The sequence below is a fragment of the Heteronotia binoei genome, chromosome 4, assembly GCF_032191835.1.
Source record: "Heteronotia binoei isolate CCM8104 ecotype False Entrance Well chromosome 4, APGP_CSIRO_Hbin_v1, whole genome shotgun sequence".
Classification (NCBI taxonomy): domain Eukaryota; kingdom Metazoa; phylum Chordata; class Lepidosauria; order Squamata; family Gekkonidae; genus Heteronotia; species Heteronotia binoei.
The window spans coordinates 89,425,602-89,445,183 of NC_083226.1; the positions used below are offsets into that span (position 1 = coordinate 89,425,602).

Sequence of the window (19,582 nt, forward strand, 5' to 3'; positions counted from 1 at the left end):
CTCTCTCCCTTCTCTGTTACTCTTCCCCCCTCCAGTCACTGAGCTGCTCCCACTGCAGCTCCAGCTTCTGCTCCCCACCTTGCTCCTCCTTGTGCACCCCCTGCCTCAAAGAACAGTTGTCTGAGCAAGAGTACACAACTGTTTTTCAGCTTGGTTCTTTTGCAACCCTTCTCTCCCTTCCCTCCCCCGGCTTCTAGGGTTTTTCTGAAAACCGGAGTCTTCCCCCAGGTTTGTGATGAATATGTTTTTTGTCTACATGGCCTTCATCTGCTGTGGACAGAACGTCCCCCAGAACCTAGCCTGTAACTATTGTCTTTACACCACACTGCCTTTTATGGCTCCTGCTGAACACTAGGAAGCAGCCAGGCCTGATTGGGTCATGAAAGTTGTATGGTTGCAAGTAGCCTAGAGGTTGCTGCTAAACCTGGCCCCAATGAGTCCTCCCTCAAAGATCAAAGCAGAGCTGGAAAGTGCCCTGACCCCCTCCTCTTTACTGACAGAAACCAAGGCTTCAATGGGGCTACCTAGCAGTGGTATATTTAAAACTATAATCTATCCTATAACACTATATTCGCAGCTAAATTTTTATCTTTCTTACAGAACAGTTCCTTCCCAGCAAAAATGTCCCATATAGTTATCTTGGAAAATTGGGAATTTATGTAATAAGACATATTTCCATCTCCTCTCGATGTAACCATGTGACTTCTTTAATAGTAGACCTCTGCGCATTATTAGTCTCAAAACCTTCTTAGTTTCAAAAAAGATTTGCTATATGATGTGGGAGCTGCTGTTCAAAGAATACAAATCTAAGGATTTTTGGGCACGTGGAAATAGCTGTGCAATTCTTTGAATGCTGGACATAGTTTTTAATTGGATTTAAAGCAGAAGTGCTATCATGTATTTGTTTGATATTGAGATATATTTATTCATTGAAAATATACATTTTCAAATCGCAACATGTAAAGAATCTCTTTACCACTTCAGGTTGTGAAAATGGATATATCATTTATTCTGAACATTACTTTTGTATTCACACGGCTTGAGTCTGAATAATATGCAACAAACGGTTACAAATTAAAAAGGCATATGAAAAAATACTGATTTTAACATTTTGATTAGACTGCTAGATTAATGCCAGTGTTTTAAATGTTTAATATCTGTTTTAGAAGCTTTCATGACTGACTAAATTTCATCCCAACAAGGAAGAATTGATTGAAAAAGTGGAAATAGTGGGCACCCTGGGCAGTAGTGACCATGTGATTTTGGAATTTACAGTCTTAGGGAAGGGAAAAGCTATACCCAGTCAGACTTATAGGTTGGGCTTCAGAAGGGCAAACTTCGATAACCTTAGAACTATGCTGGGTAAAATCTCATGGTCAGAAATACTTAGGAGGAAGGGGATTCAGGAGGTGTGGGAGTTTCTTAAAAGCGAAATACTGAAAACGCAATCACAGACGATTCCTATGAGAAATAAAAATGGAAAAAGCCTAAAGAAGCTGAAGTGGCTTCATAAACAACTCTCTAAAGACTTGAGAAATAAAAAAGACTCCTTTAGGAATTGGAAGGAGGGCCTTATAACCAAGGATGAATATAAACAAATCACCAGTGCTTATAGAGAAAAAGTTAGGAAAGCTAAAGCTCAGTATGAGCTTAGGCTGGCCAAAGATGCTAAAAACAACAAAAAAGGGTTCTTTTCTTATCTTCAGAGTAAGAAAAAGAACAAGGACATGGTAGGCCCATTGCATGGGCAAGAAAATGAACTTGTAACAGGTAATGAAGAGAGGGCAGAACTGCTCAATTCCTACTTTTCCTCAGTCTTCTCTTCTGAGGGAAATGGTGCTCAACAAGGCAAAAACATAACATATAAGGAGGGTATGAAGTTCCAACCTAGGATCAGCATCGGGGTAGTACATAAACACCTAGTTTCTTTAAATGAAACTAAGTCCTCAGGGCCAGATGAATTGCATCCAAGGGTTCTAAAAGAGCTTGTGGATATAATTTCTGATCCTCTGGCTATTATTTTTGAGAATTCTTGGAGAACAGTTGGAGGTGGGTGAATGTTGCCCCCATCTTTTACCCCATCTTCAAGAAGGGGAAAAAGAGGATATGGGTAACTACTGACCCATCAGCTTGTCATCCATACCTGGAAATGTTTTAGACCAAATCATCAAACAGTCGGTCCTGGAACATTTAGAAAGAATGGATGTGATTACTAAGAGCCAGAATGGGTTTCTCAAGATCAAGTCATGTCAGACTAACCTGATCTCTTTTTTTGAGAAAGTGACTACCTTAGGGTTGCCAATCCCCAGGTGGGGAAGGGCTGTCTTTTAGAGGATGGTGTGGAATTGTTTTCTGTGGCCCTGGAAGGTAGGACCAGAACCAATGGGTTAAAATTAAATCAAAAGTTTCCGGCTTAACATTAGGAAGAACTTCCTGACTGTTAGACCGATTCCTCAGTGGAACAGTCTTTCTCGGGAGGTAGTGGGCTCTCCTTCCTTGGAGGTTTTTAAACAGAGGCTAGATGGCCATCTGACAGCAAGGAAAATCCTGTGAATTTAGGGGGAGGTGTTTGTGAGTTTCCTGCATTGTGCATTGGGTTGGACTAGATGAACCTGGAGTTCCCTTCCAACTATATGATTCTATGATCCCACCCTTAAAGAACTGCACAATTTGCTCCTTAAAAGACTGTCATCTCCTATACTTTAGAACCCATTGTCAGTGCATAGTGCAGTTTCTCAAAGAACACTGGTTCATTAAGCAACCTTCCCGCCCCCACATTTGACTACTAAATATGCAACAGAAGAAGAGCTGGAGAATTCTTAACCTTGTTCGCCAGCACTGCTCTTATCTGATCAGTGCTAATCAAATATATATAAGAGAAATTAATACCTTTGCTTCTTACCAGCTCCCCACCTGTACTCCACACAGACTTTGCTTCTGCTTGCCAGTTTTCAGCTGTGCATCTAATTACTGCCTCAGATCATTGATCCATCACAGCTGACAATTATATGGATTTTGACCAGTCTGAAACCTGTCATCAAATTACTTAAAGATTAAATAGATGTCAATACAAGTGTGAATAGGAACCTTACAAATAAGAAGGGTTGTGTCGTTTCTATTATATTTTACCAAATTAACTATTCTGAGCTACCAGAAATATCAGTACGTTTTGCATCTATACTTTTTTTAAAAAATGTGATTGCTGACCAATAATTCATCAGTAATAAGAATGAATGCTGTACCTGAAGTGCTGATTCTCCACTTAGATGTAAAAAGACTTTGCAAAATTTCTTAGATACCAAAATTTAATTGAGATACATTAGAAATATAGTGTACAGCCCTCAATGTGAATGGGGTATACATGCATTTATTTAATCATGGATAGATACTAAAGATATTCTGAAGAAAGCCACAATTAGGGATGGGCACAAACTGGGAAAATGAGGTTCATGATGGTTCGTTGCATACCCAGTTTGCGAACCACAAACCATCACAAACTTTCAAGAGCTAAATGAACTGGTTTGATTTATGATGTGATAGAATTCCAAATCCCACCCCCCAGCATGCTCACAGGGTGTCTTCAGCTGAATCTCTTATACCCACCCTCTAAATTCGGGGATGATTGGCTTTGCAAGGTCCCCTACCCTCAGAAGGTGCCCCATCCAACATTGTTTCCAATGTAGGGGGGAAAGCAAAAAAGCAAGGGCAATAGAAGTTCAGCAGAAAAGATTCAAAGTCCCAGAGAATTTCTGCAGTAGAAACTGAAGATGGGGAGCATTTCTGCAAGCCCAGCAGAACCAGTGCAGTGTACAGAGTGCCCAGCAATACCAGTGCAATCAAAGAGTGCCCAGCAGAATTCTGTGTCATTGTGGCAATACCAGTTCAACAGGACTGATGTCTAGAATTGCACTCCATGTGGGGAAGGGGTTTGCAAACCTAGCACAACCAATGCAATGTGCCAGTGCCCAGCAGAATTCTGTGCCATTGTGTCCATGAAAGCTCAACAGGACTGATGTGAAGTACAGAATCACAATCCAAGCAAGGGGGATGCAAGCCCAGCACAACCAGTTCAGTGTACAGAATGCCCAGCAGAACCCTCTGCCACTGTAGCACTGCAAGCTTAAAAGGATTGACTTCAAAGCACAGAGTCACAACAAATCCAAGCAAGAGGATGGATTGTGCGAGCTCAGCACAGCCAGTTACAATGTGCAGAATGCCCAGCAGAAAACAAGTGCCACTGGCATTGCAAGCTAAAAAGGACTGATCTCAAAGCTCAGAGTCACAACTAATCCAAACAAGAGGTTTGGAATTTTGCAAACTCTATGTAAGAAAATAGGAAGGGGACACAAAGGAAGGAGCAGGGCAAAGGGGGTGGAACTCTCTTGACACTGACACAACTACTTTGAATCTGACAACATTATTTCCAAGGCTGTAAGATCCCCCCACCCCCCCATAGTTTGAAGTTTGATAAAGATTTTGTTTGAGTAGAGACAGTTTGTCTGGAAGTGTATCCATAAGCAAACTGGCCTGAACCTCCACAAACTGCTTGGAAGTTCATGGAAAGTTTGTGCTGGTTGGCCTGCCATGAACTTCAGTCTACAAACCACAAACCGCCCAATTTTTTTTTTAACTTTGAAAAATAAGCTTTATTGAAGATATTTAAATCAAAATAGCATTGTGAAATATCGAGTCAGTAGTTGCAGAAAGAAAAACCCTTATACTGTTACATACACAGTGTAAAATGAATAAACTATACTGGTGGTAAATTATGATAACAGTACCAAGCATTCAGTAAATTAAATTAACAGCATCTAAAAATGTAGAATATTCTTCATATGATGCCAAGCATTCCAGAAAAGGGAACCAGATGGTTTCAAAACGGGAATTAAAATTGGCAGAGTTAGGATTAGAAAAGGAGTCAGATAGTTTGTCTAAGATGCATATTTCTTGGAGTATGAGAAGCCAGCTTCTGATTGTTAGAGATGTAGAGGATGTAGCGACCAAAGGATTAGGAGAAAGAATTCTGGCTGTAGTGGAATATGGATGTGAAGGACTTGGGCTACAAAAGACTGTACTGAGGACCAAAATTGGGGCAGGTCCACCAACAATGCAGGTAGGTGCCTGGTGTATCACAGCCTTTCCAGCAATTACGGAAAGGGTGAAAATGCACGTGGAAGGATTTCTTAGGGGTGAGGTACCATCTGGCAATAGTTTTTAAAAACTGCATGTTTAGTTTTACATTAGGAGATTTAAAAGTTTTGAAATTTCAAAGAGTTTGCCAGTGATGGGGTAAAACAGTAGTGCTAAGGTCTCTTGACCAAAGTTTAGTGTAGTTTGGTATGTTAGTGTCGGTTGATTGTAATATATACATTTATATAGGAATGAGATTAAGCTTCTATTTGTGGTACAATGTTTTTTTAAAGAAAGTTTCAAATGGTGTCAGTGGTCTAATCTGGTTTTAATAATAAGGGATGAAAAAAAGATGGCTTAACTGGAGGTATTGATACCATGGGATTTTAAATTTGCCTTTGTGTTCTAGTTTTAGTTTGTCTTCTAATTTACCATGTTTTGAGATGTCTATGAGGCGAGATAATTTATGTTGATACCATATATTGAAATTACTATTATTGTGTGCTGGTTGGAACCAGTATTTGTCAATGAAAGAGGCTAGGGGAGACATATTAGGTGCTAACTTTTAATGATGTCTATCCCAAATTTTTAAAATGCTGGATAGAAATGGATTTGATAATATTGATATTTGTCGAAGCTTAGGGGAGTTTCAGATGATGCTTTCAAGAGATTGTTTGGCAAAGAGCCCCTCTATAATAGCCCAATCGAGGTAAGCTATGGTTCAGTAATTTTACCATGGAAGCCAGATGTGATAAAACATTAGGTTGGGGAAACCATAGCTTCCATCCTGGGGGAGTTTATGTAGTGTGGAATAGTTAATTCTTGGATGTTTGGTTTTCCAAAAAAATTGTAAACGTGTTCGCTGCCTCTGGAGGAATGCTTTCCTAGGGAACTTGAACTGTAGAAATCTAAAAAGAAAGAGAAATTTGGGAAGAATAAATGATTTTGTGAGATTAATTTTTTCTTGCTACGATAGGTGTAGGTTTTCCCATAATTTTAATTTATTGTGAACTGATTCTTGTACTAGTGTCAAGTTGTGAGCATAAATCACAGAATTGGAAGGGAACTAGAAGACCGAAGTATCTCCAAGTTTTTGTGATCCACTTATATTTGTATTGTGTGTTGAGATCTGATTGTGTTGTGTGATGGAGAAATATAGGGTATAGTTCTGTTTTCTTGTTGTTTAAGTGGGGTCCTGATATTTGGCTAAAGTTGTCAATCAAAGAGTTAATTTGTGGTAAAGATTGTATTGACTTGGTTAGATAAAGGACTGTGTCGTCTGCAAATAAAGATAATTTAAATGTCTTGTTAGAGATGTTGACTCCCAAGATGTTAGGATGAGATCGAATCATTATGGTGAGAGGTTCAATGGCAATATTGAAATGGAGGGGGCAAAGAGGGCAGCCCTGCCTCTTGTGGGGGAAAATAATTCGAAAGGGTGTCATTGATTTTCAGTTTGACTTTTGGGGAGCTGTATATTGATGTGATTGCTGTTAGGAATTTATCGCCAAAGCTCATTGCTCTAAGTAAGTTAAGTAGGTAATTCATTTCTATAGAATTGAAGGCTTTTTCTAAGTCTAATGAGAGTAAGACAGATTTAGTTTTGTGCTTGCAGCAATGATGGTTGATATTTAAGATTTTATGAATATTGTCTGTGATGTTTCTTTTAGGAATGAAGCCTACCTGGTTGCTGTGGATATATTGGGAGATGAAAAGAGTTAACCAATAAGTGAGGATGGAAGAGAGGATTTTAAAGTTTTGGTTTAAAAGACTGATTGGCCTGTAAGCTTTGACATCTGCAGGATCGCATCCAGGTTTTGGAATTACTATTGTTACAGATTCAGTCCATGATGTGGGGACTGTGCCCACAGATAAGATATTATTGCAAACCCTCATTAGATATTTGGAGAAGATATGGGAGAATGCCTTATAAAATTCACTTGGGAGACCGTCTGTCCCCAGGACTTTACCATTTTTAGGTGTTTGGTTGCATTAATTATTTCCTGTTAACAACCCAAAATTCATCATGAACTTTAATCTGAGAGTCACTTTGTGCCCATCCCTAGCCACAATTAATCCTAGTGCTTGGGAGCATGATTAATTATGCAATCCTAAATAGAGTTACACCCTTCTAAATTCATTGATTTAATGGGTTTAGAAGGTTGTAACAGTGCTTAGGATTGCACTGTCAGTGCTGTAGAAATAATGAAATGCATGCATCCCTGAACATGTTAACTCATGTTAATTGTGTCTGAAAAGCACATGGTGCTTTGAGAACAGGGGGAGATGTTAGAAGAGTAATGGATGAATGAGTCACAGCAAACATTTCTTGAGAGGAGGTTCTCCTGAAGGATCAGTATTCTCTCTTACGCTCTAATGTGTGTGCTCCCCAGGTCCACAGACAGAACTCCTTCATCACTACACTTTTATCCCTTTCCTTCATGTAGGTAGGAGGGACAGTAATATGTTATAGTAAAAATAGAAAGAATTCATATAGTACCTTTAAGGCTAAAAACTTTATTGAAGCATACGTTTTTGTGGACTAGAGCCTTCTTCATCAGATAGAGGAAATGAATTCTTTTCAAATATTAGGGTTGCCAATTTCAGGTTGGGAAATTCCTGGAGTTTGGGGGGTGGAGTCTTGGGAGGGTATAATGCCATAGAGTCCACCTTCCAAAGCAGCCATTTTCTCCATGGGAACTAATTTCTGTAGAACCAGTTGTAATTCTGGGAGATCTATAGGAGGCTGAATATTTGTAACCCTAGTCAAATATACTTGTAGTGGAATAATGATTACAGTAGGTTAAAAGACAAGGTTAAACATGTTTGTGACAGTGATCTTGCACAGCATTGCTGTGTTTATTTTGTATCCTTTTGAGTTTTGAATAGTGACAGAATGTTTACCCTTTGTACTTTCATAGCCTTTAAGTTCATTGTCCTCAATTCTCTGCCCAGTCGGTCTTCCAGGGGAGGAAAATGCCAAGCTGAGCTGCTTATCATAATGGGAGCAGGCTGGAACTTCTTTTCGGGGTAGTGGAAGGCAAATTAATGCCTACTGCCTACTTTTCTCAGAGATTAGTCCAAGATATGCACAGAAAACTTTGAGGAGATTTACCTTGGCTAAAAGGAAGTCCGGGGGGGGTGGTGGTGGTGGTGGTCCTTTGATGCTTTGAGGGGTCTCCGGAGAAGAGTTGCATTTTCATTATCTGCAGAAGTTCTCAGAGTCATTTATTTGACATAAGCTCAACAGAATCCTAACCTTCTTGGACATTACTAAACATCTAAAGCTGCACAAGACCGGTATGGATCTGGATAATTTGCAGGAAAGGTACAGATTACTATCTTTCATTCTGGGACTATTTACAGTTAAACAGAATAAATTCAGAAGGTGGGAAATGGAAATCTAGAAAGCTTGGAAGAAGAAGGGATGAAGAGGTGAAATTTGGACTTTGTAAATTTAAAGGACAGTGCTAAAAAGTGGGAAAAAATTTATTGTTTGGTCTACTTGCCATTTTGAAAAAAGAGCAACATCATCACAGACCTGCAGCATATACAGTCAACACAGGAAGTACGTCAAGTATCGTGAGATCTCTTTACCAGTGAAAATGAGATTTGGTGGCAAGTAAAGCAAGAAGCAGTAGAGGAAAAGCCTACTCTAGGACTATAATACTACAGAGAAACATCGGCGGCCATTGCAAGGAGGTCAAAATTAAAATATTTTTAAAGTGTTCGGGACATTAAAAATTGTTGGAAATAATTGAGGTGATAATAAGAAGATAAATACTATTGGACATATTGTTTATAATGGAATTTAGAAGCTTTTAAAGGAAAAAAGAAAAAATTTAAAGGGAAGCAGAAAGTCGCGACCACCATTTTGAAGGATTTAAAAACTTTAAAAATTAATATCTCGGTCTGGGAAGCTCTGAGGATGGCGAAATTAGGCTTGTTGGAAAAAGCAAGCTCTAATCTTTTGAACGTGATAGTCAAATTTGAAATTGGTGAGATCAAAATTTTCGGTGTTTTTAAATGTCAGAACACAAACAAACCCGTGCAAGGCCTACTTCACTGGAGAAAATGCAAGAACAATTAGAGGCAATGGAGGCCAGAATGATGAGAGGCATGAAAGAGATGATAACTGCATCTAAAGAAGAAATTATAGAAGAGATTTAAAAAGATATTGAAGATCTCAGAAATGAGACTGAGGAAACATCTAAGAAAGTGCAGGAGGTAGAAGGGAGAATGAAAGTACATGACTCCACCTTGTTGAAAATACAAGAAAAAGTGGCAATCCATGACTGCAAATTGATGGAAACTCAGATACATCTGAGAGGAGTACCTGAAAAGGAAGATGGTGACTTGAAAGAATATATAATAAAAATAATTGCAGATTTTTTAGAGGAAGATCCTGAAGAGACTAAAAATATGTATGTCTATATGTATAGAGTGAATTCACTCTATGCCAAAAATATAATTTACCAAGAGATGTTGTCATAAGATATATGACAAAAGAAATGGTGGAATAGATCATGAACAAAAATTTTGAAAAGACATTTATTGTGGGAGGCAGCAGAGTAAGTATTATGAAGGAGTTGCCAAGGCAAGTGATAAATGACAGAAGAACATACAAAAAACTGACAGAAAAATTATGGGACAATCAAATGAGGTATAGATGGATAATACCTGAAGGTTTGAGTTTTTAACTTCAGGGGAAAAGAACCACAATTACAAACGCACAGGAACTGCATAGATTTTATGGTGAACATAAAGAATTTGCACCATGATGGATTACAAATTATTATCTTGGAATGTAAATGTACTAAATTCACCACAAAAAAGAAAGGCAACGTTTCATTGGATTAAAAGACAAAATTGTAATATAATTTGTTTACAAGAAGTGCATATCAAACAAAAGGATTACAAATTTTTATGGAATAAACATTTGGGACTAGAATTTCATTCATTGCCTGAACAGAAGAAAAGGGGTGATTTTTTATATTAAACAAGAATTGGAGCCAAAATTAGTGTTTAAAGATAAAGATGGAAGATTTGTAGCGGTAGAAATAATATTAAATGCAAAAAAAAAGTTGTTATTGGGATTGTATGCACCAAACGGTGCAAAAGATGCAACAATTTGATGAACTGACTTATGACCAAGTTTTGATAATGGGGGACTTTAATGGAACAATTAAGAATACACTGGATAGGTCTGGGGGAAAAAATAATAACAAAGAAGGAAAATTGCCAAAATCTTTTTTTGAATTGGTCAAACAAGAAAAGTTGGAGGATATATGGAGGAAATTTAATCCTGAAATGCGGGACTATACCTTTTTTTCAGCAAGATATATATTTTTTTCCAGAACTGACATGTTGTGGGGCACTAAAGACTTAGGCCTTATAACAAAGAAAATAGAGATTTTACGTAAAATTGGGGCTGACCATAACCCAATAATGTGGATTACAAAATTGTCTAAGAAGTTGAGAAGATGGAGATTGAATGAAGATTTACTACAGAATAAAGAATGAAACTAAAGCTTTCTTTCAAATGAACGACAAAGAGGATACAGAATTTCAGACCGTCTGGGATGCCTATAAATCAGTAATGAGTGGAATATTGATTACTTTGAATAACAAAGATAACAGAGCAAAAGAAAAACAGATGTTGGACATTCAAAATGAAATAAATAAAAAAGAAGGGGAGCTGAGAAAAAAGGCCAGGGAAAATTATAAGGAAAATTACAATACTACAAATGCAAATGAGACATTTGTTAAATAAAGAATTGGAATGGAATCTGAAAAGATTGCAACAGAAATCTTTCAAGGGAGCAAACAAACCTGGGAAATATTTGGCTTGGCAATTGAAGAAAAAGAGAGAAAGTAAATTATTAATAAAATTGTGGTAGATGGAAGAGAGGTGGTTGGCCAAGAGGGAATAAAATTTTTTAAGTATTATGCCAAATTATTTAAAAGTGTTAAAATAAATAAAGAAAAGATGGATGAGTATTTACAAAAGATAAAAATAGAGCCCTTAAAAGAAAATATGCGGAAAGTTTTGAATGATCCAATTGAAAAAATAGAAATTGAAGCAGCAATTAATGCAATGAAAAATGGGAAGGCACCTGGGCCAGATGGATGTACAGCTAAATTCTTTAAAACCTTTAAAGAGGAGTTAATACTGAAATTGCAGCAATTGATGAATATGATAAGAATAAAAGGGAAAATACCAAATACATGGAAGGAAGCTGTTATTTCGTTGATTCCAAAGGAAGATAGAGATGTCACGAATGTAAAAAATTACAGACCAATTTCACTATTAAATAGTGACTATAAAATATATACAAGAATCTTGGCAGAATGGCTTAAACAACACTTGATAAATTTTATAAAGGAAGGTCAAGCGAGGTTTCTTCCCAAAAGGCAAATAAGAGACAATATTAGAACTGTTGTAAATAATGTAGAATATTATGAAAGACATTCAAAAAAGGAAGTAGCATTATTCTTTGCAGATGCAGAGAAAGCATTTGACAATTTAAACTGGGACTTTATGTTTGCAGTAATGGAGAAAATAGAGCTGGGAGAAAGCTTTATAAGAATGATAAAAACAATATATGCTGAACAACGTGCAAGGTTATGTATAAATGCAGATCTTACAGAAGATATGATAATTAGCAAAGGTACAAGACAAGGCTGTCTGCTTTCCCCACTGTTGTTTATAATGACTCTTGAAATCTTACTGATGCAAATCCAGGAAGACAAAGAAATAGAAGGATTGAAAGGATTTACTTATAAATATAGAGCATTTGCAGATGATATAATGTTTATAAATGAAAATCCCATACAAGTAACACCTTTGTTCTTAGCTAAAATACAAGAATATGGAGAGCTGGCGGGATTTTATATTAATAAAGAAAAATCAAAATTTTTATGTAAAAATATGCAAAAAAACAAGCAACAGCTCTTGCAGAGACTGACGGGTTGTGCAGTTACCTCCAAGGTAAAATATTTCGGTGTGGAGATAACAATGAAGAATATTGATTTGTTAAAAAATAGCTATGAGAAGCTATGGCGTAAAACGGATGAAGATATGTTAAAATGGAATAAACTTAATTTGTCATTGCTAGGTAGAATAGCTGCAATTAAAATGAATATTCTATCAAGAATAATGTATTTGTTTCAAACTATTCCAATTGTGAAATATAGTAAACAATTTAATAAATGGCAAAGAAAAATTTCAGAATTTGTGTGGGCTGGGAAGAAACCAAGGATTAAAATGAAAATTTTGACAGATGCAAAAGAGAGAGGTGGATTCCAATTACCAAATTTAAAATTATATCAGGAAGCAGTTTGTTTAGTGTGGATAAAAGAATGGATAATGCTGTTAAACAAAAAACTTTTAGTGCTGGAAGGTCATGGAAATAAATTTGGCTAGCACGCGTATATGTATTATGGAAAAGAAGATAGAACTGTAATTTGGTATGTGCTTTCAGCTGCTAGGACATTATATGTGCAGTTGTGGAAGCAAGAAAAAATACCAGAGAAATGGGATTGGATTGTAAAAGTTATGACATGGAGTGAAATGGACAAGTTAACAAGAATATTAAGAGACAATGATTTAGAAGTTTTTAAGATGGAGTGGAAAAAGTTTAGAAGATATGTAGAAAAAGGGTGAAAAATAAAAAGACATTGGACAATTTTTGATAATGATTAAGTTTTAGAAAGAAGAAGAATATTAATTTTAGTTTTATTAGTTAAGGGTACCTTTGAATATTAGCATTTTAAAGAAATAACACCGGCGGGGGTCAAGTAATGGTGGGAGGGGTGGGTAGAAAGTAATATATGGGATAGAAATATAAATGTTACTAAAGATGTAAGAAATAGATTTATTACCATATGTTACCAATAAAACTGTTTTAAAGGAATTCTCTGCCCAGTCTACTGTGTTTCAGGTTTATTTATTATTATCATCAGATATACAGATATTCATGTGAAGCTCCAGTTAAAATAAAAATATAAAATTTAGCAAAAATATATAAAATTATATAGTAGAAAGAGACTGTCTGCTTTCCCCACTGTTGTTTATAATGACTCTTGAAATCTTACTGATGCAAATCCAGGAAGACAAAGAAATAGAAGGATTGAAAGGATTTACTTATAAATATAGAGCATTTGCAGATGATATAATGTTTATAAATGAAAATCCCATACAAGTAACACCTTTGTTCTTAGCTAAAATACAAGAATATGGAGAGCTGGCGGGATTTTATATTAATAAAGAAAAATCAAAATTTTTATGTAAAAATATGCAAAAAAACAAGCAACAGCTCTTGCAGAGACTGACGGGTTGTGCAGTTACCTCCAAGGTAAAATATTTCGGTGTGGAGATAACAATGAAGAATATTGATTTGTTAAAAAATAGCTATGAGAAGCTATGGCGTAAAACGGATGAAGATATGTTAAAATGGAATAAACTTAATTTGTCATTGCTAGGTAGAATAGCTGCAATTAAAATGAATATTCTATCAAGAATAATGTATTTGTTTCAAACTATTCCAATTGTGAAATATAGTAAACAATTTAATAAATGGCAAAGAAAAATTTCAGAATTTGTGTGGGCTGGGAAGAAACCAAGGATTAAAATGAAAATTTTGACAGATGCAAAAGAGAGAGGTGGATTCCAATTACCAAATTTAAAATTATATCAGGAAGCAGTTTGTTTAGTGTGGATAAAAGAATGGATAATGCTGTTAAACAAAAAACTTTTAGTGCTGGAAGGTCATGGAAATAAATTTGGCTAGCACGCGTATATGTATTATGGAAAAGAAGATAGAACTGTAATTTGGTATGTGCTTTCAGCTGCTAGGACATTATATGTGCAGTTGTGGAAGCAAGAAAAAATACCAGAGAAATGGGATTGGATTGTAAAAGTTATGACATGGAGTGAAATGGACAAGTTAACAAGAATATTAAGAGACAATGATTTAGAAGTTTTTAAGATGGAGTGGAAAAAGTTTAGAAGATATGTAGAAAAAGGGTGAAAAATAAAAAGACATTGGACAATTTTTGATAATGATTAAGTTTTAGAAAGAAGAAGAATATTAATTTTAGTTTTATTAGTTAAGGGTACCTTTGAATATTAGCATTTTAAAGAAATAACACCGGCGGGGGTCAAGTAATGGTGGGAGGGGTGGGTAGAAAGTAATATATGGGATAGAAATATAAATGTTACTAAAGATGTAAGAAATAGATTTATTACCATATGTTACCAATAAAACTGTTTTAAAGGAATTCTCTGCCCAGTCTACTGTGTTTCAGGTTTATTTATTATTATCATCAGATATACAGATATTCATGTGAAGCTCCAGTTAAAATAAAAATATAAAATTTAGCAAAAATATATAAAATTATATAGTAGAAAGAGACTAAAATATAAAACATATAAATATAAAATGAAATATAAAATCTGCTTTGAATCTGCTGACTGAAAATTCATTTTGCACATTTATTAAGATGGACCATTAGTTCACAAAACCTCATATCTCAATCAATGTGTTAATCTTTATGTTGCCACAAGGATTCTTTTTGCTTCTATGCTGTATGGATGCCTGACATAAAGAAATTTAACAGATTAAGTTCCTTCAAAAAGACAAGAAGGCTTTGGGAAACAACCTTTATTTGAAACTACACTATAAATCTTTTGTATAGTGATGTTGGCTAGAATAGTCAGTTACAGCATTCCAGTTCATACTTATTTAGATACTGATACAGTCCAAGCTCTCTGCTCACAACCTCCGTTCAAACCTGGTAGAAGCTGGGTTCAGGTCAAGCCCAGTGCTAGGGGTGCCTGCGCCCTTAGGCCAGATTGCGATCCTCTGCCCCCCCCTGTTATCTTAGCGCATGAGAAGCGCACCTGCTGGTGATGTAACAATGACATCACTGTCACCCCCGATTTTGCTGAGGACTCCTGAGCCTTGAGAGGCCCTAGGAAAGTCTGAAACGACAGCAGGCTCTGCCCCCCTCCAGTGGGGGATGGCCCCCAGTGCTGTTTGCAGGGAGGGCTCCTCTATGCAAACAATCTCCCCTCAATCTTCCTGTACCTCTTTCCTCCACCTGAGTCTCGCTCCTCTTCTTCGTTCTCGGTCTGCCTTTCCTGCAGTCCGAGAGTCAAGCCGAGCCTCCTCTTTCCTCTGCCTGAATGTTGGGAGGGGGAAGGAGCTGGCGTGGCCAGACTTCCTCTTTGCTCTTGGGCTGCCTTTCCTGCAGGGGAGTCAGCCTGAGAGCAAAGATGAGCCCTCTTTCCTCTGCCCAAGTCTCAGGTGAAGGAAGGAGCTGGCTCGGGGCGTCCTTTTCACTCTCGGGCTGCCTTTTCTGCAGGGGAGCCAGTCCAAGAGCGAAGCCGAGCTTTTTTTCCTCCGTCAGAGTCTCAGGTGGGGGAAAGAGCTGGTGCAGGGGCTCATCCTCACTCTCGGGCTGTCTTCCTTGCAGGAGAGGCAGCCTGGAGTGAGGCCAAACTGCCTTTTTCCTCTGCCCGAGTTTTGGGTGGGAGAAAGTGGCAGAGCCGGGCCAGCTGGCATGTGGGGAGGGGGCGCCTTGCGACACCCTGTAGGCCATGTGGCACCCGAGGCAGCTGCCAACATGGTCTACTCTCATGCACCGGGCCTGGTTCAGATAGCCTGCTCAAGGTTGACTCAGCCTCCCATCTTTCCAAGGTCAGTAAAATTAGTATCCAGCTTGCTGGGGGAAAAGTGTAGATGACTGGGGAAGGCAATGGCAAACCACCCCATAAAAAGTTTGCTGTGAAAACATTGTGATGCGATGTCACCTCAGAGTCAGAAACAACTGGTGCTTGCACAGGGGACTACCTTTACCTTTTTTTACCCTCCTTAGCATAAGCCCAGAATCAGAGATAAGGTGAAAAGATAAATTTATCGTCTTCCTAGCATAAACAGTTCATCTGTGCAGCAAAAAGATAATAGAAGGTAAATTAAATCCTTGTTTTCTTCCTTACCGGAGCATGCACGGAGGCTTGACCGACGCCATCTTTGTTCTTCAGAGCAGTAATGTATTATAATTTTAATTTGTATTTGACAGACTGACTTTTGAATTATTTTTGTACAGATTTTAGATCTTTTTAGAACGTTCTTTTGTCTTGACTCATGTTGGCATGTTTTATCTATTTGTATGCATATGTGTGTACATCTGTTTTTTTTCTTTCCTCTCTTTTATCTCTCCTTTTGCCAAAAAAGGTAACTGAAGTGAATTGTTACCCTCCTTATCTACCCAAAGAAGACCCAAAACTGTTTACAACATCATTCTCCTCTCCACCATCCTAATAACAACAACTCACTGAGGTAAGATTAGGATGAGAGAAAATAACTGCCCATGGTCTCCCAGTGAGTTTGCATGGCAGATTAGGAATTCAAACATAGGACTCCCAGATCATAGTCCAACACTGTAACTCCAAAAGGCTTCTCTCTCTTTTTTAGTAAGAACAGAAGGCACTTAATGTTTTTAGTGGTATTCTGTAGTTTACCATCCCTTGTAGTTTTAAAGTATAAAAAGCAGTTTATCAATAGCATATCATTCTAGATATCTCACCAATTGTACAGCAAAAGCATTGCAATGACATTGTAACAGGCATAGCAGAATTTATTGTAGCAGTATCCATTTTCACACAGTAATCTCCATTACTTGGTACACAGAGCAGCTGGACATGATTCAGATAAATATTGCTTGCTACACCACAGTAGTTTGATTCAATCTACTTCTCCAACCTACAGGTACTTCATAATCATAGAGACATGTTATGGTATGCACTCTTGTCCACATCAGCCAACCCGAATCAGCTGTGCCAGACTCCCCAGCTCAGGCATTGTCTTCTGGGGTACTCCATGCCTCTGCCAAGTTCCTTTGCCAGCTCCACACTGGGTCCTGCCGGCCAAATCAGTGCAGCAGCCACACCAGGCCCAAAATCCAGCATGGCCATACTTTATTTTTTCTTTGATTTGTAGTACTTTTACTACAAATTGTACTTGCAGCAACTACATGCTTCTGCTAAGTGCATCCAACCATGATCTCTGATGGACCTTGTCAACCAAACCAGAGGGTACTCAGGTGGGCCCCAAGCCAGAATGGCAATGCCAGCAGGTACCCCTTGCCTCCACTAAATGTGTCCACTCATATTTCTTTCTGTGGTTGACATGCTTGCTGTAAACTTGCTTTTGCACACACATCTGTGGTTAAGAAGGATCTGAAAAGATAACATTTTCACTGCCCCCTGACATAATGGGCAAGCCACAGGTAGGCAGTACCTGAGAAGTTAATAATTATGGAGTGATACTTAGAGAGTGATGTTGCCGCTGCCAGTTTAACTCCCCAGGTAGAGTGAATTGTAAATATTGGCTGAGGAACAGGACTTAGAAATTAAGACTATAGTGTGAATCAGACCACCATTGTGCTGAGGGAAACTATCTTTTGTAGACAGCCCCACCAAGTTGATGTCTTGGGTAGCTCCTGCTTAGCCACACTTTGAGAATACCGGTTAGGAGGATGGGGATGCCAGCTCTTATTTAAACTTCACCTCCCTCCCCCAAATATGAATACAGCTAGAATTCTCTGCGTGACCTGAAGTTGTGCATTACAGTAATTGGGATGTAATTAAAAATTATCTCCATCCAGATGTCCCAAAGTAATTTTCTAACTTTTTAACTAGGGAATAGACTAATATGGCTACTCACCTGAAAATATTTTTTTATCTAGGGAGATACTTTTGTGAAATTTGAAGCCTGTTAACCCTGATCAGTGGGTTGGAGCAAAAATATGTCTCAAGAATCTCTATTTGTGAGATGGTATATAAATGAGGTGCAATAATTATTTGGCACAAGGCCGTCATAAATTTATCATGAACATCCAGTTGCTAAACTTAGCCAAGTTTCTTACAGTCCTTAGATCTAAGTCTTTATTTTTGGAAACACCTTAATAATAAATTATCAGACTCAAATTGCAAAGAAACCCCCCAACCCTTACAACACATACCTTATAAACATGGATCCAGTACTATCAGTAGGGCTTAGAATTGATGGCTCGTCACTTGACTTGTGGAAACTGGGTGGATTCTTGTCATAAAAAACTGAGTCATCAGAAGAATGCCTTTTTCTTTCCATGTTAACCAAATTAAAGAGGTAATAAAAAAAGAGAGTAAGCATATACTGCCTACCCAAAACTGATCGTTCCACAGCATGAGCATTTGCTGACTATAGGACGTGGGTTCTTCCTATCAATCTAGTTCAAGCAGGAGTTTTTATCAGTTAATAAGTTACTTATTTGCATGATATCACATGGTATATTTTACCTTCATGTGCAATCCTTTATATATGTGTCTAAAGGTAGTCTTATTTGATTCTAGAAAAGCCTAAACAAAAGCCAGTATGGTGTATTGATTAGACTGTCAGACTACAAAGTGGGAGAGCTGCTTTCAAATGCCAATGGGAAACACTGGGACAGTAACCCTCTCATCTAATCCACTTTACAGTATTGGATGCAAAGTTGCAATGGGAGGGGGGTCAGGTATGCTGCTTCAAGCTCCTTGACTAAAAATGTAGCATAAATAAAACTGGATATTAGTAATACTAAAGCATAACAGAATAGTTATGCATAATAAGTGAGCCAATTGTTTGAAAAAAACTTTGTAAAATTTGAAAGAAAAAATAAACATAGCTGTGCCAGTTTTTGTTATAGATTGAATCTGGTATGGGATGTGAGCTATGTTTCTACAAACTAGAAAATCCTATGTTAAATTTAAGCCCCATTAAATTTGTGTTAATTTGAATGGATCAGTGCTACGAAGTAGAACACACTTTTTGCATGTTTAAGGTCATTTAAGCTTTTTAAGAGTGCTGGTGACCTTGGAAAGATTATGTCCTTGATGCCCTCTACAGGTTGTACATGAATGGAAGAGCAGGATTATCCCCCCTTTCTTCATTCTTGACTTGTGTATGTCCACACACTTCTGTCCACACAGAGGCAATGAATATGTGGAAGTCAGGGGTGGGTTCAGCAAGCTTTGATCCCACTCTTCCTTTCTTGTGATGGTTGGATATAGTTTTGGACTATGTCAACAAGGCTTCAGAGATTGATTGATTGATTTAATTAGATTTCTAGTCCTTCCTCCCCTGCACAGAAGGGCTCAACAATAAATATAAACAATAAATTTGAGACAATTAAAATGTAATTACAGAAGATTAAAGCCTATATAGAACATCAGCTAATACAATTTACAAGAAGGTGGTCAGACATGTTGATAAATGCTCTATGTAAAAGGTCTTTGTATGTGTGCCCATAGATGGTAATACATACCAGGCAAGTCGGCAAAAAAGCAGCAAAGCAAATAATGCAGACTAAACAGCACAATAAACAGCACAAAGCAGGGTAAGGGAGACCAAAGTAGTTAGACATCCAC

The 19,582-nt window shown here is 37.6% G+C and overlaps 1 protein-coding gene across 2 annotated transcripts in view; it reads right to left on the reverse strand.

The window, feature by feature from the left end:
* The window catches only part of GRAMD2B (GRAM domain containing 2B), a 132,311-nt gene extending 113,909 nt beyond the window's left edge, over positions 1 to 18,402 (reverse strand). For both annotated transcript variants that reach the window (XM_060235521.1, XM_060235523.1), the window contains exon 1: positions 18,160 to 18,402. In XM_060235521.1, coding sequence (XP_060091504.1) covers positions 18,160 to 18,329 — 170 coding nt within the window. In that variant the 5' untranslated portion in view covers positions 18,330 to 18,402. The remainder of the gene's footprint in view (positions 1 to 18,159) is intronic.
* Positions 18,403 to 19,582: the final 1,180 nt, after the last annotated feature.